This window comes from Micromesistius poutassou, assembly GCF_964030765.1.
Source record: "Micromesistius poutassou genome assembly, chromosome: 16".
Classification (NCBI taxonomy): Eukaryota; Metazoa; Chordata; class Actinopteri; order Gadiformes; family Gadidae; genus Micromesistius; species Micromesistius poutassou.
Window position 1 is genome coordinate 3,527,984 of NC_140286.1, and position 26,533 is coordinate 3,554,516.

The 26,533-nt window shown below is 48.9% G+C and overlaps 1 protein-coding gene across 1 annotated transcript in view; it reads left to right on the forward strand.

The window, feature by feature from the left end:
* Positions 1–1,306: 1,306 nt before the first annotated feature.
* Positions 1,307–26,533, forward strand: part of cdh24b (cadherin 24, type 2b) — a gene marked incomplete at both ends in the record, with an annotated part of 54,072 nt that continues 28,845 nt past the window's right edge. The window contains 5 exons of the mRNA XM_084481435.1: positions 1,307–1,486; positions 16,544–16,800; positions 19,406–19,542; positions 23,867–23,988; positions 25,956–26,073. Coding sequence (XP_084337561.1) covers positions 1,307–1,486; positions 16,544–16,800; positions 19,406–19,542; positions 23,867–23,988; positions 25,956–26,073 — 814 coding nt within the window. The remainder of the gene's footprint in view (positions 1,487–16,543; positions 16,801–19,405; positions 19,543–23,866; positions 23,989–25,955; positions 26,074–26,533) is intronic.

Below are 26,533 nucleotides of genomic sequence, written 5' to 3' on the forward strand. Positions count from 1 at the left end.
CTAAAGACAGCAAAGAGTGTGTGTACATACGACGGGCAGCTGCGTGCCGTCCACACACACACACACACACACACACACCCCCTATCCTACATGTTCAAGTGTGCCGCTGGACGCATGTGTCCACGTGTGTGCGTTGCTCATAAATCTCGGCAGATATGTGCATCAGGGGACGAAACGCCAGAGAGATGTTTGCCCTGGATAGAATAAACTGCTACGGCAGCGGAAAAAAGGAGCTCTCATGAGCTGCTTTAAAGAGGCTGGCTTGGACTGTGAAAGAAGCCACTTTTTTAAATGTCACGTTGTTAGCGGCAAGCTTGAAAGACTAGACCATTATGGAGATTACATAGAAGTAGCATCCCCTGGAGGGAGGGAGGGGGGAGGAGGAGGGGGGATCCAGGACTAGGAGTGGGGGAAGAATTATCAAGTGGCTCCTTTTTTTTTGTATCTTTTTTTTATGTTGCAGTTAGCTCACTTCATCAAGGTGGAGCGTGGTGCAGAGTATTATCTCAACCCCATTCGACCCGCACCCTCCCTCGGTCTGTTTATCTCTCACCTTCATCCTCGTTCTCTTCCATTAAAGTTAATGGAGCTCTATCGGGGAGAGCTGCGTGGAATGGTAAATATTGAAAGCGGTTTGCGTTGGCGAGCAGGAATTTGACAACTCTTTAGGTTTTTACAAATGAAACGGATACGTGCCGGCGAAGCGTATTGGCTCTGAAAATTAAATTATGGAAAGATAGCGTGTCCCTAATCCTACGCCTTTCTCCCCCTCTCTCTCCCCCTCTCTCTCCTTCTCCCTCTTTATCCAACACACACGAGTGCATCTATTTTTTTTGATGGCTTTCCTCTAATCAAGTTCTGTGTATCCTTTTCTCCTTGCTTATGTCTCCCTCTGAAATGTATCCCCTATTCAGATTTTGTATCAACTTGTTTTTATTTCTTGTTCGTGTTGTGTTTTTTGTTTTGTCAATCATTTTGCACACGCAATCTTGAAGAGAAAGCTGCAATTAATAAATAATAAATAAGCTGCTGGATGAATAAAGTATGATTGATTGATTGTTTGTCTTTCTCTCTCCCTCTCTCTGTCATCACTCTCTTCATCTCTTCATCCCTGCTCGTGTGTCTCTCTCTTATTCTCCCTCATTATCTCTCTCTATCTCTCTCCTCATCAATTTCAAACAATCTCTCTCCCTCCCTATCTCTCTCTCTTTCTCTCTCTCTCTCGGTCTCTCTCTCCCTCTGTCTCTGTGTCTCTCCCTCTCTCTCTGTCTCTCTCTCTCTCTCTCTCTCTCTCTCTCTCTCAGGCATGTGGTCCTTCTCCCTCTCTGAGCTGGCCATCCCGGGGGCGGAGGTGGGCCGTGTCTCGGCGTCGGACTCTGACGTGGGGGAGAACGCCCGGCTGGAATACACCATCCTGGACGGGGAGGCGGGGGACACCTTCAACATCACCGGGGTCAACCAGGAGGCCGTCATCGTCCTGAACAAGGTGAGGAGCGGAGGGGGGAGGAGGAGCAGGGGGGGGGGGGGGGGGGGGGTGGAGGATGAGCGGGTGTGTGATGGATGGTGGGGGGAGGGAGGGGGGAAGCGAAGCAGGGAGTGTGATGTTCCGGACGGTCAGATGGACAGAATGGACGGGCTGGTGCAGAGGGCCAGCGTGAGTTTGTTTCTGCTGCCGGAGATGAAGGGGTTGAAGTTGGAGGGGAGGGATGGGGCGGCGGTGTGGTCTGTTGGGGGAGATAGCGGGAGCAAGGAGGGGAGACGAGAGAGAGAGATGAGAGGAGGGAGGAGGAGGAGGAGGAGGAGACGGAGACAGAAGGCATGTGTGGAGATATGGGGAGGTGGGGGGTGTGGGCTCACCTGTGGAGCTGCATGGGAGGGGAGGGGGAGGCGGAGGAGGAGGAGGAGAGGTGGGGGAAGGGGGGATAGTGTGCAGAAGGTCAGTCGGTTAAGAGGGATAAAGGGATGAGGAGAATAAGGGAGCAGAAGGTGAGGAGATGAGAGGGGATGAGAGGGAGAGAAGTAGAGATCGGGCCAGGATAGGGAGAGAGAGAGAGAGGAGAGGAGTGTGTGTGTGTGTGTGTGTGTGTGTGTGTGTGTGTGTGTGTGTGTGTGTGTGTGTGTGTGTGTGTGTGTGTGTGTGTGTGTGTGTGTGTGTGTGAACACAGTTGGTGAGGCCGGTTGGTTTCTGCTCCTGGAGTTTGTTTTGCGCTGTGAGTCAGTCGTTCAATCGGGGCCGGTAGACTAAGTCCATTACGCCGTACTCCCCGTCAATTGGCCTTTAAGAAACCCCGTGCTCGGTTTCATCAGATTCATCTCTCGGGCTGCGCTACAGGGTTTGCTCAAAGGTGAAACCCCCATTTGCTTTCTTTCCTGGTTTTCTTGCGATTTATTTCGGGGCGCTATGCAGACATGTGAGTGATTGCAGGGCTTCAGAATAAAAGTCGTTCCCGGTTGGTTCACTCACTCACTGTGAATGGGTCCCGTTTCGCTGAAATCTCCCATCTGTTTCGATTTTACTTTGAAAAATCCCCTCCCCCCCCCTCTCCCTCTTCCCCCTCTCTCTCTACAACTCAATCAAAGCCACACACACACACTTCTGTGAATACTAATATTTGCTGTGGCACAGCGATTGAGTAATTTGCAGCGGAGATGTTTTGACCGAACTCGTTGTGACTGACGGCCTGCTTGGAAGGAGGGGGGGGAGGGGGGGGGGGTTGTGATATCTGTTGGTTTATTACAGTTTTTCCCCATTCTGAGGCTCACTCTTCATTCATGTCTCCGAGGCTCGTCTCTAGCTCGGCTGGCTGCACCACGAAGCCACTGAGGTATCTTATCATCTTCATGCACGTGTATGTGTGTGTATATTAATATATATATATATATATATATATATGTAGGCCTAGATATACATATTTATATAAGGGCAGACCAATGAACACTTTTTTTTTATGTTCATTTGAAATGTTCAAAGCGTCAAAGGATTGGAGATGCCCCATTCACACTGCGTCATGTACAGTCCATTTTTCACACCGGTTCTTTCGGATGTTCCTCATAAAATGACTGCAAAAGCTAGCATAGGTATCCTAGCATAGCCGGCGTCTGCTGTGTTTGTCGACACTCAGGTCAAGTTTTTTATAATGTATTAGCGATTGCGATTTGCGCGAGCTCCGGTTTTGAGAATACGGACTGGATGTTGGGGAATGGAGTCAGTGGCTCTGAGGTGAGCCGTTTTGGCAAAATCGTTACCTTTCACACATTTTAAAACCAAAACAGTTCAGTCTTTCTTAATCTAGCCTTAGGTATGGGGTCTCTCAGGTTTTCTAAAATGGTCCGCTGTGTGCCAGGCATTGGCTGAAAGTAACATGTTGTTTTAGTGCTTTTTGAGTGCTTTTTGATTCCACATTCGGAATTCAAAGCAGAATCTTTCCTTGTGAATTTCCTTGAAATTCAACTAGCATTTTAACATAAAGGTCTAGGTATTTATTTATTTATTTATGTTGGCGCATGTAAGAAATGTACCGTTCAAACTGACTGGCCTTGATGATTTTACTGGAAATCTGTTTAATTCACAGGAGAGAATGTGTTAAAAGTGGCCATGCCGAAGATATGGAAATAAATCTCTGTTAAGTCAGTATCTATCAACGAATATATATATATATATATAATATTTTTTTTTTACTTTGAAAAATCAACATATGTCTACATATGTGTTTGTGTGTGTGTGTGTGTGTGTGTGTGTCTGTGTGCACCAGTGCAGTAGCTTTGACAGACAGACAGGGTTGCCTTTGGAGAGTGTGTATCTTGGTCTACAATGGTCCACTTCTGTCTTGAGCAGTTTCTATGTGTGGGGGGGGAGCCCTTTCTGTGTGCAATGACGTTTTAATTGTGGGCACAATCAAGGGCATCCTTTGTACAAATCGTACAAAGTCTTTAACCATAATATCAATTACCCCACTGGGAGCCCTTATAGGGGCCCTAAATGAGGTGATGAATGGGCTCTATAGCTGGTGTCTCCTTAATGGGCTTCGCACAAAGACAAGAATGGAGAGTTCAGTACAGGCATGTAATACATACACCTGATGGACAGGTGTGTGTGTGTGTGTGTGTGTGTGTGTGTGTGTGTGTGTGTGTGTGTGTGTGTGTGTGTGTGTGTGTGTGTGTGTGTGTGTGTGTGTGTGTGTGAGACAGAGAGGGGGGGGGGAGATGAGAGAGAGATAATGAGAGAGAGAGAAGGAGAGACAGAGGGGGAAACAGAGAGAAAGATAGAGAGACAAAGATATAGAGGTGGTGAAAGTGGGTGAGAGACATTAGCAAGCCACTGAGAGAGCATCTCAGAGGGAGATAGAGACAGCTTGCAAGAGAAGTCAGATGCACGACAAAGCGGAAAAATTAATCCAGAGACGCAGGCTGGTAAATAAATAAATACAAGAGAAAGCAGAGATAATAGAGAGAGAGGGAGAGAGACACTGCTGGAGGGGGGAGAGCGAGAGAGGCAGTGTTTTGAAGCGGGAGTGTGTGAGGTTGAGGTTAAGGTGACATGGAGAGATCTGAGTGGAGTGTGTGTGTGTGTGTGTGTGTGTGTGTGTGTGTGTGTGTGTGTGTGTGTGTGTGTGATTTTGTGTTTGATTTTGTCTGTGTGTGGGAGGTGAAAAGAGAGGGAAAATCACAGGTAGTCAAAAACATTGAAACACACGGGAACAACAATGCTCCAGCGATGAGCACACACACACACACACTCCCACACACACGCACACACACACACACACACACACACACACACACAGAATAACCATGCCCCTCTCTCCACGGATCCATATTCACCAAGGCAGTGAAAACCCAACAAAGCGTTATTTTCAAACCCTCAATTAGTACTCCAACGCATCTGCCTTTGTGTTCCTTCAGCGTTTCATGTCCCGCTCTAGTCCCCTGCTACTCGCAACCTACAGTGAGATACCAAAAGAAAAGGCTGAGAAAAGCAATGCTCCACGGCGACGGGGTGAAACAATAAGTTAAATGGAACACTTGAGTGTCAGTCTTTCTTTGACACGTACTTCAGTGGAGGTTGGCAGCAGTTTTTTGTTCCGCTCTGTTCTTTTTTTCTTTTTGTCTGTGTTGATCAGAGCTGCGGCGGCGGTTTAGGCGCGGATAAGGGGACTCTGGTGGGCGTGCGGAACACCTGAAACACAAAGCCCACGGGCTGACAGGCTTTGTTAACCTCTCAGAGAACGGGAGTGCGGCGAATAGAAACCTCTGAAAATAGACTCAAAGAGAATTAGGGCCAACACTAATACAATTAAAAACCAACGCTGATAGAACCAATTACAGCGACGCATAAAATGTACTGAGCTCACACTCAGGTTTCCTTCCTGGTAAACCTACGATATAAAATAACCAAAACACTGTGTGTGTGTGTGTGTGTGTGTGTGTGTGTGTGTGTGTGTGTGTGTGTGTGTGTGTGTGTGTGTGGGGGAGATATTGGTGCCAGTGGCGTAACATCATGGTGATGGCCCCGGTGCAAATATCTTTTTTGTGCCCCCCCAAAGATTCAGCCAATGAGAGTACTACTACAGCAGGTAGCAATCGCGTTGCCATGGCACATGGGTAAACAAATGACAAGACACCACACAAGTTAACTAACGATCGCTGTAGGTTTCAATATCATGCAAGCACTTTGTTTTCTTTTTATTTTGTTCTACATCACAATTGCATGCTTTAATGAAGTATTGTTTTTTCCTACCATTACGAAAATAAAATATACAAACCAACAGAGCTTTGTCTCCCCGCGACCTTATATTGATTGAGTCTAAAACGTTCTCAACGATTCAGCCAATGAGAGTAGGGGTAGCAATCGCACATGGGTAAACAAATGAGTGGAATGATTGAATGAATGAATTTGGACAAATGATCATTCCTCCTCCCATACCAGCCACTCAGCTAGCCTACTTTACCGACCCGCCCCCGAGCTATTTAATTCACAAAAGCAATATTTTTTTTAATTTATTTTTTTTATTCCTCCATGGGCCCCTGACGGCGTCTGGGCCCCGGACAGCTGCACCGGTTGCACCGTCGATATTTACGCCACTGATTGGCGCGCTGTTAATAATGTCTGCCGGGGTGCGTTCCCATCCACAGGATCCTCACTCTAACTGAGAGATGGAATTCTGACCGGAACAATTGGTTGTTGCCACGGCACCAGGGCTGACCTCACTGGTCAACGGCTTGCTGCGGGCAGACACACACACACACACACACACACACACACACACAAGGGCACACGCCCATCTGCACACGCACACTCGCATCCACACAATTGTATGTGTGCAATTCATGCACACATACATGCACACATACACATACACACACACACAAACACACAAACACGGCATCACTATTTAGCAGCACATAACACAATTGTACTGATACACACATGATCCCTTGCCAAATGCACACACAGCCTCTCAAGCACATACAAGAAACACACACACACACACACACACACACACACACACACGTGCACACACATAAAGACGCACACACACACACACACACACACACACACACACACACACACACACACACACAAAGACACACACACACACACACACACACACAAAGGCGCACACACACACACACACACACACACACACAAAGACAAAGACGCACACACACACGCACACACACAGGCACACACACATAAAGATGCAGACACTCACGCACATAAACCACTCACACACACACACACACACACACACACACACACACACACACACAAAGCTTTATTTCTCCCAGACACAAACACTCATCCCCCCCTTCAAACTCACACGCACACACACAGATAATGGGTGTCCCTCTCTCCCGGCCCACTTGGCAGAGCCTGACCCCGTGGCCCCGCACAGCTCACACCGCAGGAAGACCTCCGGTCGCTGTGGCTGTTGACTTGGAGGGGGGGGAGCCATTGTAACAAACCAAGAAGGTTGAAGATGAGACGGAGAAAGAGTGTGGGTGGTGCATGGAGGGGGCGGGGGGGATCCACTTATTCTATGTTAAGTGAAGTGTCAGCTATATAAATGAATTGCGATGCAAAGAACGCGGGTGAGATAAAGAGAAAGAGAGAGAGAGAGGGAGAGAGAGAAACTGAGAAGCACTAAGAAGAGTTAGAAGTAGGGAAAGAGAGGGAGAGCGAGGCGGAGAGAGGTATATGTGTATATATATAGAGAGAGAGAGATACAGAGATAGAGGGATAGAGAGAGGCAGAGAGAATGGGCAGTAATGATGACACAGCTCAGAGTATGAGAGGAAAGACGGCAGAGAGAGAGAGAGTGAATGAACACAGACATAGATACAGATTACTTCCAGTGTTATATTATTATATTATTATGCTTTATTTATTTATATTGATTGATATTATGGTATTTCTGATTGATTTATGTTTCATATTCAAGCACTTTGCTGCACATATACCATGTATTTCAGTCGATTGATTGATTGATCAACACTCAACAGAAAGTAAGAGAGAGAGGGAGACATAATGAGAGAGGGAGAAAGACAGGGTGAGAAAGAGAGAGGGCAAAAGACAGCAAGAGAGAGGGAGAGAGAGGGCTGAGAAAGGCTGCGAAACTGACTAGCACGTGGCCTAGTTTAATTACAGTTACAGTAATTACAGGACTCCGTTGAACTGATTCCCAAACACAACAGAAGGAACGAAAACACAAAGCACCCCTCACATCAACAGACAAGTGAAAAAAGGATGGGCAAAGCCAGGAAACATAAGAAATACAGAGAAAGAAGGAGATAAATGTGTCTGGAAGGAGGTTAGACATGGCGATCAGAGAGGAACAGGAGAGGAAGGGTGGTGAGGCTGGTGTTAGGGGTTGTAGTAATTGGGGTGGTAGGGGTTAGTGTGGTTGTGGTGGGGGTGGTCTTGACGGGGATGGTAGTGGTGGGGCTAGTAATGATGGGGGTGGTAGTGGTTGTGGTGGGGGTGGTTTTAATGGGGGTGGTAGTGGTGGGGGTGGTAATGATGGGGTAGGTAGTGGTTGGTGTGGGGGTGGTAGTGATGGCAGTGGGAGTGGTTGGTGTGGTTGTGATGGGGGTGGAAGTGTTGGGGGTGATAATGATGAAGTCATGGGGGTGGTGGAGGTAATGGGTTGAGGGGTGAAGGGTTGAGGTGATGGGGGTGAAGAGTCGTAGTAATAAGGGTTGAGGTTATGATGGTGGTTGCGATTGGAGTTGTAGTAATGAGGGTGGAGGTAGTGGCGGTCGTGAGGGGTGTTGAGTGAGGGGTGAGGTGAGGGGGCGGGGGGGGGGTGTGGTGACAGGGTGGATGTGTAGGTGGTGGGGATGGTGGTGGAGGTGCTTGTGGGTGGGGGTGACAGGGCCAGGGTGAATCAGGGACAAGAGCAGGGCATCATCATCTCGGCCCCTCTGCGATTGTCTGTCTGTGGATCTAGATGTGATCTACCGTGGTCTGCCTGGGACTGACAAAGTAGTGCTCGGTCTCCCACTCCATCTCTCTCTCTCTCTCTCCTCCCCAAGAAAACCTTTTAAATTCAGGGAGCTGTTTTTATTCTTGTCGTTATTTGTGTGTCTTTTGGGACAGCATCCAACACACCCTTTAGAAACGACTGCATCGACCAGCTAAAGACACACACACACACACACACACACACACACACACACACTCGTACGCACGTGTGCCCACACACACACACACACACACACACACACGTATGCATGCGGGCGCACACACACACACACACACACACACACACACACACACACACACACACACACACAGAAACACACATACACACACACCTAGGATCTCCATCTTGTTATCACTATCCTCTCATCATTCCTCAATGGCACTTTAAACAACCTTCTACTCTATCATTACTCTCTCTCTCTCTCTCTCTTCTCCATCTATCCTTCATCCCTCTTTCCCCCAACCAGCCCCCTCTATCCATCCCTCTACCTCCCTCTCTGTTCTATCTGGCTGACACACACGTAGACACACACACACACACACACACACACACACAAACATGAGTGCATCGGTCCCATATTAATTCAGAGGGAGCATACAGCGACAGATTACCATGAGTGTGCACGTACATGCGTCTTTATCTTAGCACGCCGACGAAGCGGGGGGGGGGGGGGGGGCCTCCGTTTATGTCGCCGCAATCCAGCCCTCACTGGTTTACATGGCCGCTGGAAGCCATGCGTTCCCAGACAGCAGGGGCTTAAGCTGCGCGCACGCTTCTCCTCGTGCGCTTCTCTTCGCGCACACCCCATTTCCGCCGGGCTGCGCTCCTCTCCTCCTTTCTTCTCCCTCCCTTTTTCGGCGAGGTCAAGTGGAGTTCCTGTCAACGTTTTAGGGGAGATAATTAGAGGAATGAGGGTTTTGATGAGCGCTGGCTCACTGGCTGTTATCACTCTGTCACCACCCAGGGGAGCGGCGCATTCTGTTCTGGTGGCTCTATTCGCTTCTCCTCGGTTTCTGTTCTTATATATGTTTTTTGTTTACTGTTATACTTTGTTCTATTTTGTACTATTATTTTATTCAGTGTTATTCTGTTTTGTTCTATTCGGTTTTGTTCTATTCTGTGTTATTCTATTTTGTTCTATTCAGTGTTATTCTATTTTGTTCTATTCGGTTCTGTTCGGTTTTGTTCTTTTTTGTTATTTTCGGTTCAGAATTATTTGATTATATTCTAAACGGCTCTTTTAGCTTCTATCTTATTCTCTTCTATTATGCTCCATGCTATTCTCCTCTCTCCTCTCCCTGGTCCTCTCTTGTGGTCTGCTCTATTCAGAACCACGGAATGCCTTACTATTCATACGACAAGACGTACAGGAATTAGAGCACTCATCCCATCCCATTCAGTTGTATTCTGTTCTATTCTTAATTTAAGTTCTGCTCCTCTCTGGTGCCTCTACCCATATGCTCTCTTCTAACAATTTGCTCATCACAAATTGCAGTTAATGAATATACATACGGGCGTTAATGGATTTTTGATACAGCGTGTGAATAGGGCACAGTGTAACTAGCAGTTAATTGGAGCATTAGCATCGCATTAGCATAGCATCCCATGAAACAGAACACGCGGCGGCGCCATGGCAACGCTCCGCGGCAGCAGTGCCCCCTGTTGGCTTACAGAGAGAGAGAGAGAGAGAGAGAGAGAGAGAGAGAGAGAGAGAGAGAGAGAGAGAGAGACAGAGAGACAGAGAGACAGAGCAACAGAGAGTGAAATAGACAGACAGAGAGAGAGAAAAATAGAACGAGAGAGAGAGACACAGAGAGAGAGAGAGAGAGAAATAGACAGAGAGAGAGAGAAATAGACAGAGAGAGAGAGAGAGAGATGCTATTCAATGAGATTGCTTTGAGAAGGTGGTCTTCGGGTCATACATCCCTCACTATGTGCCTGTGCCTTTGATTCAGAAAGCGCAGCCAACAAAGCGAGACATGGATGGAGGTGAAGGGGGGTAGCGGGTGGGGGGGGCTGGCGGGCTGGCGGGGAGACATCTGTACCTGCTGTCAGTAAGGCGTCTTGATTAGGCCCCAACCAACTTTCTGTTTTGACGCATTAATTTGCATACATTATGTAATCAAGTATGAAAGTCGGAGAGACGGCGGGCGCGTGTATTTGTTTTTTTCGTCTTTCGGTTTGATCAGGGCTATAGCCACACACTTGACGAGACCGCAGGCCTCGGGGAAAAAAAACAACCAACGTCATTCAGAGCGAGGGGACGACGGAACACTTTGATTTCACCTCGCCCCGCCACCCAGCAGCAATTTTGTTTTTTTCGAACCGACAAAATAGAATCAAAATAACTCTGACGCAACTCTGGCTTGTGTTTGAACATCATCGTTGTGAACTCTGTGGAGATGTGGTAATGGTGTCACTCACAACCTCTGGCCGGGCGGCCTTCCACACGGGGCCGGGTGCGCGTTGCCATCGGTTGCGTTCACCTGGAAGGACGAGCTAACTAGCGCGCGGTGAGCCGCCAGAGCAGCCGCGTGCGCTCCACTTAAAAGACGGCGGCTAATCCGGCGGTCGCCTGCTCGCCGCGCATGCAGGATTATCTGCGTTTGTTTTCGCACGCGGAGGGGAGATTGAGTTAATCTCCTCTGAGAGAGACAAAAAAGAGAGCAGGGGAGAAAGAAGGGGAGAGAGAGAGAGGCAAGGGGTGGTGCTTATAAGCTAGAGACAGAGAGAGAGAGAGAGAGAGAGAGAGAGAGAGAGAGAGAGAGAGAGAGAGAGAGAGAGAGAGAGAGAGAGAGAGAGAGAGAGAGAGAGAGAGAGAGAGAGAGAATTGAAAGAGAGACAGTGAGTCTATGTTCTGCTGCAGCAGAAGCTTCCGGACGCAGTGTCTGTCATCAGACGAATGTGACCAATGGCCCTGATTTATAATAAAGGAAATGAAGATGCAACCCACGCTGAAGCACAACCTCAGAGAGGGAGGGAGTGTAACACACGCACACACACACGCACACATTCCCAAAACGTATGCAGAAAAACCTACACACACCCAAACATGCACAAACATACATTCACAAACAAACACATGCAAACACACATACAAACACACACACAAAAAAATCTATCAGCAACAAACATGTTTTTGTGCATGTATGCTGTGTGCATAACACACACACACACACACACACACACACACACACACACACACACACACACACACACACACACACACACACAAACACAGACAGACACAAACACACACACACTCGCTCCCTCTGGGCTTATGATTTTAACCTTTGTTCGATTTCAAGTCTTCTAATGCAGTTTATATCTGGCAAACACACACATATACACACACACACACACATACCCAAACACAAACATACAGCGCACACACACACACACACACACACACACACACACACACGTAACACAGACACCACCATGAATTCCTACAGGCTAGAGGATTTTAACCTTTACTCAGGCCAAAGACATACAAACACACACACACACACACACACTCACACAAAGCACCACATCCCACAACATGTACAGTGTGTGTGTGTGTGCATGTGTGTGTGTGTGTGTGTGTGTGTGTGTGTGTGTGTGTGTGTGTGTGTGTGTGTTTGCATGTGTCTGTGTGTGTGTGTATGTGTGAATAGCAGTATTTGTTGGTAGTGTGTGTGTGTGTGTGTGTGTGTGTGTGTGTGAGACAGTTTTTGGATGTTTGAGGCAGGAGACATTCTGTATGGCCAGTGTAGCGTGCAGGGTAGCTAATTAATGTCTGGCCTGCTGAGAGGGGAAGTGGCATGCGATATGAGTTCTACGGAGAGCTACGAAAGCAGTGTGACTTTCGGAATAAGAGCACTGGAGTGTTGCATCATGAGACAGAGTGAGAGACTCACTCAGACTGTTGGTTGGAGAGAGAGAAAGGCTGTCTGTCTGTGTACGTGTGTGTGTGAGAATAGTTTGCCGCGTATGTTTTTTTGCTAGGGCAGTGTTCGTGTGTGTGGACGTGCACGTGTGTGTGTGTGTGTGTGTGTGTGTGTGTGGACGTTTACGTGTGTTGGTGTGTGTGTTTGTGTGTGTGTGTGTGTGTGTGTGTATATGCGTGCGTTGTATGGGCACGTATGGAAGTGTTTGTGTATGCATGCGTGCGTGTGGGTGTGCGTGTGTATGTGCGTGCATGTCTATATGTTTCTGCGTGTGTGTGTGTGTGTGTGTGTGTGTGTGTATGTATGTGTGAGAGTGTGTGAACACATTATTCACCTTATCCCTGAAAAAGACTTGAGACAGGAAGAATAGAGCGAGAGGCGGAGGGAGAGAGAGGGGGAGGCAGAGAAAGGGGGGAGGGAGAGAGGGTAGCAGAGCAGAGCGGCTGATGGAGTGAAGGGGGGAGGGAGTCTTCTCTTGGTGAGGGGGGTGAGGGAGGCAGGCGGGGGGGGGGGGGGCAGTGATGGAGTGGTGGAGAGCGAGGGGGTGCGGGCGAGTGATGAGTGTGTGTTCACAGTGCAAGTGACACCTCTCTCGCTCAGACAGACGGTCTCTCTCCCCCTCTAATGGGAACCAGTTAGGAAAGCGTCTCACACTCCTTCCCCACCCCCCCCCACCACCCACATCCCCTACCACCCCCTACATACGCACACACACTATAGAGGTGTGTGTCTGCATACATACACTTATATACGTAAACATATAGACACATGCATGGCTCCTCCCACGGTGCACACACACACACACACACACATACACACACATATAAACGCACAGGTGCACACACCCACACACACACACACACACACACACACACACACACACACAAACACAGACGCAAACGTGCACTGGCACATCTACACCCACCCACAGACACACGCCCTCATGCACACACTCACAAACATGAATCATTCTTCCTGCACCTATTTTTTTCCTCCAGACATTTTCCTGTTGATTCTTTCTTTATTCTATTATTTATTTTTATTCCATTCTGTATATTTTTCCCCCCAGTGACGTCCTCACGTTGACTGAAACTCAATATGTGTGCCCTTCAATTCCCCCAGCCTCCTCTTTAATCAATCCTCTACCCTTTAGAACTGTGGGCGGGGGGGGGGGGGGGGGGGGGGTGGTCTGGTTGGCCCTGCATGGCTCACCACTGGGAGTGGAGAGAGAGAGAGAGGAGAGAGGAGAGAGAGAGGGGGAGAGAGAGGAGAGGAGAGAGGGGAGAGAAAGGGGTAGAAGATAGAGGGGGATGGGGGAGCAAGAGGGATAAGATGGAGAGAGTGGGGAGGGAAGGAGAAAGAGAGATGAGAGAGAGAAGAGATGGCGTAGGGAGAGATAAACAGAGAGCCAGTTGATGAAGAGAGAAAGGGAGAGAGAGAGAGAGAGAGAGGTAAAAGAACGAGGTAAAAGTATGTGTGAGAGCAGGCGAGACAAGAGCTAGAGGTGTGTGTGTAAATACAGAGAGAGGGGAGTGTGTAAGAGAGGGTAGTGTGTAAGAGAGGCAGGGTGGGGACCTCCACAGAGTGTGGTGTTGTGGGGACCTTGGCAGGACACTTCCTCTCTGGGTGAACCTGACAGGGAATATTTCTGCATAGGCACAGAGGCTATTTATGCTCAACCCATCACGGCTCTCTGTCTAGGGGGGAAGATTCACGCTCACTTTGGGTCGGGGAGCCAAACACACCCATACACTCTTGCATGGACGGACACACGCGCACACATACACACACACACACACACACACACACACACACACACACACACACACACACACACACACACACACCCATCCACGCAGGCAGGCAGGCAGGCAGGCAGGCACACACACACACACACACACAAACACCCATCCACGCAGGCAGGCACAGACACGCAGGCACACAAACAAACAAACACAACCAAACATACACACAGACGTCACACATTGACCTACACATGCATCTACATGCACACATGCACTCACACATGCAGACTTGCGTCTTCATACGGCAAGTTTCGGATTTTCAGCTTCGCAAAAACGTAAATATGTCACACCGCCTCCATCCACCACCTAGCCAGCTGTTGCGTTACTTGGATGATGGCGTTGATTGGCCAATCAGAGGGCTTGAACTTCCAGATGCTCCACTGTTGTGGAATCACGGAGGAACTTTATTTTTATTTTTTCCCCGAGTTTGTTCACAGAACACCATCAGAGCCCCAACTCTGCTTTCCACATTTCCGTTGTCAGTTTCAGTTCGATTTATTTATTTATATATTCTTTTTATTCATAGTGGTTGTTTATATCACGATGCCAGGCAGAGTACATTTCCTTTCTTTGAGGAGAGAGCGCGCGCGCGTGTGTGTGTGCGTGTGCCTAACTTTTTCGTCGCCTATTTTAAAGGATTTGTGTGGAGACTTAGCGCCATTGTTTCTGAAGCGAGAATCCTCATGCGAGAGCCTTCTCCTCCCACGCCGCTTTCTCTTGGCCTGAGACAATATCTACAAGCAACCCTGAAGCTGCACTAAAGACACACAATACCTGCCAACAATGCCCACCAACGCTCTGCCTTCACATGTACGCCAAGCGAGAAGGACGCGCGCACGCAGCAAAACTTCCAGGGCATCTGCGGAAAAGGAAATCAATAAAAAATGAAAAAAGGATTCCGACCCAAAAAAGTGCTGGGGCTACGGCTTAGCGCGGTGCGGCGCTAAACTCCCCCCCGACCCCCACCGCACGCCGCTACAGCGGAACCCAGGACGTATCGGTGGTCACGTCCTGGGTTCTCTCTCTTCAAGGTGGTTAGCGCGCTGGCTCTGCCCTTCCTGTGGCGTCAACACAGTTAGTACTCCATCAAATAAATGGCCGAGCAACAGAATGTTCTACGACCGCATCATCCGACATCAACCCCGCCCCCCCTCTTGTGTTATGTCCCTACCACGCGATACTTTGTTGGCCGCTGGTTGTAAACATCAACGCGGCTATAACACAAGGTATGCGCCGCGCCACTTTGACTTTGGCGTGACTTTGGTCCGACAAAAAAAATCCACAGTGTACGTGACAGAGGTTTTAGTGGTCGTCTTTCAAATGCTGTTAAATACCAGGCTGTGACTGCAATCACATCCACGACAATCCAATCTCATCTACGTATTCGGGTTTTTTTTCCGAATGCAAAAGGAAGAATGCAAAAGTCCTTAGCAATGGAGCCCAGATCATGGCAGCAATATTGGGCACAGTGACATTACACCCTCTTGGATTCATTACTCATGTCTTTTGGCGGGACTCACCATTGAAAAGTATTCATTTATTCATCCTTTTTCGCCACCTGCGTTAATGAGGCTCGACAGGTGGGCGATGGGCTGGGGAATAAGGCGTTCCGCCCTGCACCACAGCAGCCACACACGCAGCGATCTGGACACAGATCCTTAAGCACCGCTCTGCACGGAGGAAGCCTTGAACAACATGTTCTTATGACGAGTGTGGGCTCTGTGTTGAAATACATGAATGTATGATCTGCTCCACAAGGCTCAAGGCCTGGCTATTAGGATGAGTTAGAAAGTGCTTGTAGCTCATAACGGTATTAAAACATCAGCCAATTATGCAAACTGATAGGGTAGAAAAGTCCTTGGCTCAGTCAGTCGAAATACCCTCTCCGTGTTTTGATCTCAAGTTCTAGTTTTCAGTTCATTTTAAATTGGTATTTGTCTTTGCTATTTAGCATTTGGTCATTAGGAATAAAGTCCCTTTTTTCCAGAGCAATTTACAGTGGATTGATACAGATCATTGAGGACAATGAGTGCTATGACCCTGAACCGCCCGGCTGGGAGTCCTACCCCTTTACCCCTACCCTACCTCTACCACTACTACTTTCTGTTGCGACCCCTGAATTTTTACATCTCGGACGAACGATGTGCAAACGTATGTCATCTCATCATTGGTGTATTTGTTATTCATGCACTTCCAGTACTTCCACTCAAAACCCCAGGAGGGAGGAGGGCTTTTACCTTGAAGGCCAGCTCCTGCGCCCTCCTTGTGACACTCTGCCTGTCCGTCTGTCCCCCCCCCCCCCCCCCACCCCCCCCTCCAGCCGGTGGACTACGAGAGCCGCAGCTCCTACTCCTTCTCGGTGGAGGTCCTGAACCCCATCGTGGACCCCCGCTTCCTGCGGCGCGGGCCCTTCAAGGACCGGGCGTCCATCCGGGTGGCGGTCCTGGACGCCGACGAGCCGCCCCGCTTCTCCCGGACCCGCTACCTCATGGACGTGTCGGAGAACTGCCCCCCCGCCTGCACCGTGGGCCGGGTGAGCGCCGTGGACCCCGACACGGGGCTGACCAACAACATCAGGTACACACACACACACACACACGTATACATAGACACACACACACACACGTATACATAGACATACACACACACACACACACACACACACACACATGTTACTATGGTAAACTATACAATACTATGCCATATCATGCAATACTTTACTAAACTATGATTAATGTTAATCTATAAAATACTATGCTATACTATACAATACAATAGAACGCTTTACTATTCTATACTATTCAACAATATGCTATACTATACAATACTATCAAATTCTATACGTGCTAAACTGTAAGACATTACGATACTGTAATGTACTATACTAAACTGTACGATACTATGCTGTACTGTGCTGTAATAAACTATACGATACGATACTATATTGAACTGTAATATACTAAACTATGCTAGTCCAAATTAAATGTTTAGAGACCTATTGAGCCTGATACATAGGACTGTTTATGTGTGGGCTCATTTCTGCTAGATAATTAGCATTAGAGTTCAAACCACGTTCAGTATTGATTACCCTTCCTGGACATCCTCCTAAGTACTACTGCTATCGTGCAACTAATCCTGATCAATACACATCCACTCCCTCATCCCCTCCGAGCTCTAGTCCTCTGCCAACTTCCTGTTTCATTCCTGGGCCAACTTCCTGTAACAGTCCTGGGCCAACATACTGTTTCAGTCCTTGGCTAACTTCTGTTTTTACAGTTTTTTTTTTTAATTGTCAGGACACTGCTTCCACAAAACAGCAATACATTATTATGACTTGAATATAATTATTTTAGAATTATTTAATTATATATCATGTTATATTGTATTATACTTTATACTGTTGTACAATATCATATGATGATTATTATTCGATTATGATCATTTATTAAATCCAGCATTTTACACAGTGTATTTATGCAGAGGACAGGCATAAGCACACGGAGTGAGGAGTAAGTTCCCTAGAAGAAAGACAGTAAAAAGATCACGAGTGTCTTGTTCGGCAAACAAACAAAGCCTTCATTGAAAGTCAAGTACTTCTCAGAAGCCTTTATTTCTCTTTCTGGCAACAGAAAAGTAGCGGATGGCGGATCCATTTCAATGGCGCGCGTGCGCTCGGCTAATGACACGCGGAGCGTAGCGCGCGTCGGGCTAGAGGCGCTGCCGCTCTATTATAGTGCGCCAGAGAGAGGCTGGGGCGCGCTCTGAACACGGATGATAAGGGAACCGCACTGCCCGTGTTCCCTTGAGCAAGACACACCCACACACAAACACACACACACACACGTGTGCCACATGAATGCCCACACACACAAACAAACGCACACACGCATGCGCGTGCGCATGCGTACACTGTTACTTACAAACGTGCGCACACACACACACACACACACACACACACACACACATAGTTACTAGCACACACACATACACACACACACACACACACACACACACACACACACACACACACACACACACACACAAACAGTTATTATGACACACACAAACAAAAGCACAGTTATTAACACACGCACACACACTCTCTCTCTCTGTGAAGCTTGTGTGTGTTGTGTCTCAAGGTCTCACGGAGGGAACGTTGTGATAGGTCGTTAGCCACCAGAGAAGAAACAGCGTGCACCAATTAGAGCCAGCAGCTGTGCTGGGGTTCTGAGAGTGTCTGCGTGCGTGTGTGTCTGTGTATGTGTGTGCGTTCGAGAGTGTATGTGTTTGTATCAGGGAGTGTGTGTGTGTGCGTGCGTGTGTGTGTGCGTGCGGGTGGGAGTGATAGTTTGGATATTCATAACGATGTGCAGATAATCAGTCTCACTTCAAAGAGGCCCCTATCTCCGCCATTAATCGCCCCCCCCTTTTATTAATTCCTCTGTCGTTTTGTGAGCTGTCTCTCTCACTCTCTCTCTCACCCTCTACCTTATCTCGCCCTCACACACTTCTGTGGCGCTCTCGCCCGCTCTGTATGCTACCCTGGGTGCTCTCTCCTTCTTCTCTTCCTCTCCTGCCTTTCTCTCAGCTCACTTTGTGTCGATCTTCCGTCGTTTGACCTCAAACCCAATATGCTCCCTTTTTTTGTGCCAAAAGTGTTGTCCTCTTTCTCTACCTCTCTCTCTGTCTCTCTCTCTCTCTCTCTCTCTCTCTCTCTCTCTCTCTCTCTCTCTCTCTCTCTCTCTCACTCTCTCTCTCGGCCACGTCATTCAATAGAGCTTCATTGGCGTGGAAAATAAACATGTAGATTGCCAAAAGCAGTTAAAAAAATGTAACAAAGGAAAACTCTCTCTCTCCCGCTCTCTACCTCCTTCCAATCCTCTCTATCTCTATGTGACTCCCTCTCTCTCCCTTCCACTCTCCCCCATCCCTCTCTCCCTTTATCTTTCTCTATTCCTCCCCTCTCTCTCACTGTGACTCCCTCTTCCCCCCCCTCTCAATCTCTCTCTGACTCCCTTTCCTCCCCTCCCACTCCTCTTTCTCTACCGCTCTGTCTCTCTCTCTCTCTCTCTCTCTCTCTCTCTCTCTCTCCCTCTCTCTCTCTCTCTCTCCCTTCCTCCCCCTCTCTCTCACTATGACTCCCTCTCTCCCTCTCTCTCTCTCGTCCCTCCGCGTCCCCCAGGTTCTCCATCGACCCCCAGTCGGACCCCGAGGCGTTGTTCCGCATCACGCCTGACAGCGGCCTCATCACCACGGCGATGGAGCTGGACCGGGAGCGCGAGCACTGGCACAACATCACCATCATCGCCACGCAGAGAGGTCAGAGGTCAAACGCGCCGTCACACTTTTACAACAACAACAATGTAACAAAAGAAGAAAAACGTACAAACGCTCCACCTTTTTTTGCAATTATTTAAAGGTCCCATGGCATGGGATTTTCACTTCATGAAAATCACTGAAATATCACTTTATCCTAACATTGATATGAGTTCCCCTAGCCCGCCTATGGTCCCCCAGTATCTAAAAATTGCGTTAGCACAATAACACAATAATGCAAGCTTGCATAAAGCTCCCATTTGGTGAAAAGACTAGACTGCGTTGGGTTCTCTGAGGTCTCTGGTATTTCCACAACGAGATTCATAGTGCAGGTTATCTCGGCCACGGTTGAGAAGGAATTTTGCCCAGGATTTTGCCCAATTTTGCCCAGATTGTTGCCCAGGATTGTCCACCGGAGCCCCGCTGCCCGCTGAACGCTGCCCGTTGCCCGAGGTTGTCTCCCGCCGGTGACCATGGCTGCCCGGCAGCGGGAGCGGTTTCCCCCGTGGTTGTCTCCCCGAGGGAGAGCAAAATGTAACAAAGGAAAACTCTCTCTCTCCCTCTCTCTACCTCCCTCCCCTCCTCTCTCTCTCTATGTGACTCCCTCTCCCTCCCTTCCACTCTCCCCCATCCCTCTCTCCCTTTATCTTTCTCTATTCCTCCCCTCTCTCTCACTGTGACTCCCTCTTCCCCCTCTCTCTCAATCTCTCTCTGACTCCCTTTCCCCCCCTCCCACTCAACTTGTCTCTCTCTCTCTCTCTCTCTCTCTCTCTCTCTCTCTCTTTCTCTCTCTCTCTCTCTCTCTCTCTCTCTTTCCCTCTATCTCTCTCCCTTCCTCCCCCTCTCTCTCTCACTATGACTCCCTCTTCTCCATCTCTTCTCCACCTCTTCTCCATCTCTCTCTCTCCCCGAGGGAGACAACCCCGGGCAACAATCCCTTTCTCCTCCATTTCGCGGTTCAATCTGTACTTAATATTGACGTGGAAGTGGAAGAACCAGAGGCGTCTGAGAACCCGACGCAGTCGCTTGAGATTCATAATATCATCCGGAGGCCATGATAATATATATTATATTATATAGATATCTAAATATAATATGATATTATTTAGATATAGAGCTCCAGGACTCCCGCCGGAGCACCCAGAGTGTTCAGTGTTCCACTGTAAACACTAGCGCATGGTACCGTGGCCGCAAGCTGCTCAGGGCCACACCCCCACCCTCCACCTTGACCCGCCTCTAAAAACGGCACGTTTGTGGAGAGCTCATTGTGGGACTGGCTCGTAGTGGCTGTAACTCTGCACCAAGGCTGAATTTCTTGAACGTCTTCAAGTACTGTATTAGGGGCCCACTAACACCTATATTAAAGCATCCATAAAATAGCATGCCATGGGACCTTTAATTTGGTTTAGACCGCTATTATAGTCATTACAGTGTGTCCAATTGAAGCCCACTTAGTGGATACTTCCATCCCACGTGACCGGCGGTGAATACAGACCAGGTGCGGGGGGCTGAAGCCCTCATCCTCATCCTCATCCGCTTATCCGTTGTCTGGTCACGGGGGCAGCAGCTCAAGCAGGGGGCCCCAGACTTCCCTTTCCCGGGCCACATTGACCAGCTCTGACGGGGGGATCCCGAGGCGTTCCCAGGCCAGTGTTGAGATATAATCTCTCCACCTAGTCCTGGGTCTTCCCCGGGGTCTCCTCCCCACCGGTCGTGCCTGGAACACCTCCCAAGGGAGGCGTCCAGTGGGCATCCTTACCAGATGGCCGAACCACCTCAACTGACTCCTTTCTAAGCAGAGGAGGCTGAAGGGGCTGAAGCCCTCGACATTTAACATCCGTCTTACAGCAGACGCTTTTATCCAGCGCCACTTACAAATTAGGCGGCGGACGATCAGAGTAAAGAAAGGCGAGTAGTGGTGCGTGACCTAGTTTCTCTGTAAAAAACCCGGACGTAATGCAGGCCTTACTCTGAAGTTCATAATGGTTCCCTCTCCAGATACAAGGCGCGGTCCGGGTCAAGGTACGAGCTTGATCTTCACTTAGCGTATCAATTAGGTCGTTTAGTCTGCGCCTTTTTGAACCGAGTTACTTATTATTTAAACTCACTTGATGAGTGAACGCGAGCGTTTCACACAGAGCCGGACAATGGCTGCAGAAACTGAAGTGGGGATGGTTCCAGCCCAAGGTAATGTTTTCATTGAAGCTAGAGGATCTTCTGACACACACACTTTGAGACGCCAGTCGAGTACCTTGGCTATTACCTTGTCCACTATCGACCATTTAGTTATTAAGGCTGTCAGTCCCTTCCATCCGAAACGACTTACAGGGAACTCAGACACTTGACAATAAGGATCAACAGGGGATTCGACCTCAGCTTGAACAGGATGGCTTCACACTCAATATCCTGACCGATCTCTAGGATTCCTACAGATTGTGTACATTAAGGGTATCAACCCAAGAACCATTCGCCTGGGAATGGAACTGCAGAGCCAGCCCCGTATCCCACCATCCTTCAGACCATATTGTGTACATTTCCTACAAAGGCTGTGGTAACTTACACATCATACTTACTATACCCCCTCCTTTAAAGAGGTACTTGGGGAGATGTGTGGGCCCTTTACGCTGTCCCTAACCCACGGCTTTAAGGGGGTGCTTAATATGTCCGACATACAGTGGATGCTACGCCCCCCCGCTCCCCCCCCCCCCCTTCCGTATCGACCGCTAAACGCATTAGCCGCCATGAAAGGGGAGCTGTTGCTAGGAGCTAGGAGCACAGCCGTGAGAGGAGGCAGGAGAGTGAGAGCAACAACAGGGCAAGTCAATACGAGTATGGATCTCCATCATGTGTTTGAAGTATCTGGTGTTATGAGCGATGTATTCCCTAAAGGGCCCAGCTGTCGGCGGGGGCGGGGGAGTGGGGGAGTGGGGGTGGGGGTGGGGACTGGGGGAACCGGGAGAATGTCAACCACAACCATTATCAAGGGGGGCCGAATTGCTGGTCCGTGTTTGGGCCCGGCCAGCGGGGATAATGAGGAGTCTGCTTTCCAGGCTGGCCAGCTCCTTTTTGGCAGGGATGGGGCTATTGTTGTTCCTCGCTCTTCACTTGAAGTCAAGTGACCGCGATTGCCCCAATTCAGCGTCATCGCGAGCTCCATGGCTGGGCTTGTGTCGGTTTGACCACTGGGCCGCCTAACAACATTACAGAGAGAGAGAGAGAGAGAGAGAGAGAGAGCGAGCGAGAGAGAGAGAGAGAGAGAGAGAGAGAGAGAGAGAGAGAGAGAGAGAGAGAGAGAGAGAGAGAGAGAGAGAGATGGATAAATGAAAGAAACAGAATCAGACAGAAAACACCACTTCAACATTTCAGGGCTGCAGAAAAGCTTGTATGCAGATAAAAGTTTTTAGAAATAAAGTTTTTATGTTTCTTAAGTACTTGAAGATAGAAGCGCAGCAGGGCCTCCTCCACCTCCTCCTCCTCCTCCTCCTCCTCCTGCGTGACCCCCCCCGGTGGCAGAGTGGGGAGTGGGGGGGGGGGGGGGGGGGGGACGGTGTTAAAGCGGCTCTCTGTCCTGTATAATGAGCTGTGGCACGCTGCTGCGCTGGCCGCCGCACTAACAGGACCAGCAGGAGACCCTGCGTGGCTACAGGCAGACCCTGGCTCAGATCACAGCCATTACAGCCACAGCCCATATCACTGGCCTCCCCCTCCCCCTCCCCCCGCCAGCACCGGAGAACCAATGGCCACCTTCCATGACAGGGTTAGGGCCCTGGGCGTGCGAGGCAGCCGTCCAGATGGAAAGAGGGAGAGGGAGAGAGAGAGAGTCTAGGTGTGTGTGTGTGTGTGTGTGTGTGTGTGTGTGTGTGTGTGTGTGTGTGTGTGTGTGTGTGTGTGTGTGTGTGTGTGTGTGTGTGTGCGCGCGCATTTTGAATGTTTCAGCTTCAATATGATTTGTGGCCTCAATATAACTGCAGAGTTGTCCTGTTGAATGATTCAGTGAGCCATTTCGATTATGGTGGGTGTGTCTGTCCGTGTCTGTGTGTCTGGGTGTGTGTCTGTGTTATTTTAAGTTGTGGGTGTGAGTGTATGGGCAAGAGAAACACATTTGTGTATGTGTGTGTGTCTCTCTGACAGTGTGTGCATGTGTATGTGTGTGTGTGTGGCCGTGTTGTTTATTCATGCTGCCATGTGTGTACCTCTCCACTTAAATAAACACACACCTGTATCACACTGTGGTATTATTATTATTATTGTATTGCAATCAGATGTTTATTTTGTTTGCTTACCCAACTAAACTCATACAGTCCTTGTCTCTGATTGGCTCCCGCAGATAACCCCAGTCAGGTGTCCCGGGTCCTTGTTGCCATAGAAACACTGGATCTCAACGACAACCCGCCGGAGCTGGACCGACAGTACACGACGGCCATGTGTGACTCTGCCTCTTCTGGACAGGTCTGTGTGTGTGTGTGTGTGTGTGTGTTTGTGTGTGTGTTTGTGTTTGTGTGTGTGTGTAAACCTCCACATACCCTTTGAGTCCTGACTCAAAGGGTAACATAATTAATAATCCACTTGTCGAACACTAAACCACCTAATCCTTTTTTTAAATCACGTTTATCTCTGAATGCATCGCCGCAGCTCCGTGTTCCCTCCCTGCGCCGTATCGTACCATCCTAATGTCAGGTCCTTGACATTCATTACCTACTCTGCCTCAATTCCAAAACCATGTCACTTCCCAGTGTCAATTTCCTCATCGGCAATAAGAAGCCTTTATGTCACTCATCATGGTCAAAATAGCCATCTTTCTTCACTGGAACCCCCCCCCCCTCCCCCTTTCCTGAAAAACGATAACAAAAATAATGTGACATTCAGTGTCGGCCCAAACTGATTAAACTGTCCTAGCAGGTCCCTTCGTCCTCACGATGGAGAGATAGTGTTCTTCACTTTAATTAGGAGATCCCTCACAGCCTCTCTCCTTTAGCCTTTGCTGTAGCTGTCTCTTTCTCTCTCTCTCCCAGTCTCTCTCTCTCTCTGTTTCTCTCCATCTCTCTCTTCATATCTCTCTTGAGTTTGCAGTGTTTTTTGAGATTCTACTGCTCCCCACTTCTAGCTCTCTCTCCTTCTCTCTCTTTGGCTCTACCTCTCCCCCCTCTCTCCCTCTCGCTCTCTCTCTCTCTCTCTCTCTCTCTCTCTCTCTCTCCCTCTCTCTCCCTCTCTCTCTATCTCTCTCTATCTTCCTCTCAATCTCTTATCTTTCTATCACTCTTGAGTTACAGTATTGTTTCTGGCTCTACCTCCACCCCCCCCCCCTTTCTCGCTCCCCCCTCCCTCTCCCTCTCTCCCCTCCCCCCTCTCTCTCCCTCTCCCCACCTCCCCCTTTCTCTCTCCGTCTGTTGTTCTTACGGCCGTCTTCATTACCCAGCCATGTCTTTGTTGCTTCGCCGCTAACGCTCTGATTTGATGGCTCTTGTGTTTGATTATCATTTATCCGCGTGTCGTGTCTGCGTGTGTGTGTGTGTTTTGTCAGTATTTGTTTGTTTGTTTGTGTGTGTGTGTGTGTGTGTGTGCTTTGTATTTATGTATTTGGGTTTGTGTGTGTGTGTGTGTGTGGGTGTTTTGCACGGTGGATTCATCTGTCGGTCTGCGTGTGTGTGTGTGGGGTTCTGTGTGCGTCTGAGTATATAAACAAGCGTGATTTAGAACATAATTCTGTTCTGCTAGCAGGATCTTCTCGAGGCCCTGCTGAACGGAGGTTTGTTCTTTTTTTTTTTTTTTTGGACTGACAGAGCGAAAAGCGATAGTTCCTAGCGAACGTGAGCGTGGGCCGGGGACATGTCGCCCAGTGCCCCTCATCAAAGACTGATATCTATCTAAATATTTATCCGCCACCAGTGTAGTCGTACACACACACACACTGTGTGTTTTTCCGGTGTAGTAATCACCACGTTAAGCTAGTCCTGCCGCCGAGTCCGTCTCTAATGATTAGTGTCTGAATAGCGGGCTCTCTTTCCAGGTCTTTCTAAGATCCCAGGTTTCTTCCGCCTCTGTGCTATACTCTTTCATTTCATCTCCTCTCTCTCTCTCTCTCTCTCTCTCTCTCTCTCTCTCTCTCTCTCTCTCTCTCTCTCTCTCTCTCTCTCTCTCCCTATCTCGCTGCTGTTCCTGAGTGTACAAGTGAGTGGGCACATTCACGCCCACTCACAAAGTCACATGCAAACACTCACTGACTGACCGACTCACACATTTGTGCACTCATGCACACACACACACACACACACACCCTCTCACACATACGCAAACACTTCCTATCTCGCACACACACACATATACACCCTCTCTCTCACACACACACACACACACACACACAGCCTCTCTCTCACACAGTGTGTGTGTGTGTGTGTGTGTGTGTGTGTGTGTTCCAGGTGGTGCAGGTGTTGCGGGCGATTGATCGTGACGAGGGTGGGAACGATAGCACCGTGTATTTCAGCATCCCCCCAGAGTCCAGCGCCGCGCTCAACTTCACCGTGAGGGACAGCGGCGGTAAGGCCCAGCTCTCCTCTCACCTGCTTCCTCCACTCTGTCTCTATGTCTCTCTCTCACTCTCGCTCTCTGTCTCTATGTCTCTCTCTCACCTGCTCTCTCTCACTCTCTCTCTCTCTCTCTCTCTCTCTCTGTCTTTCTCTCTCTGCCTCACTCTCACTATCTCTCTCCCCTCTTTGTGTCTCCCACCTTTCTTTATCTGTGTTTTCTCCCTCCATCCCTGTCTCCATTTAAAACTGTTTTTCATTTAATTGCTTTGCTCCTTTAATCCCTCCTCTCCCTCTCGCTCTCGCTTGCTCTCTCCCTTGCTCTCTTTCTCTCTCTCTTTCGCTCTCCCTCTTTGCAATCATCCATCTCTACGCTCTGCTGGCTCCATTCTCTCGTCCTTCTCTTCTTTTGTTATTCCTCTTTTTTTCCTCTTTCTCTTTCTTTTGTCCAAATCCGTCCTTCTTGCACGTCC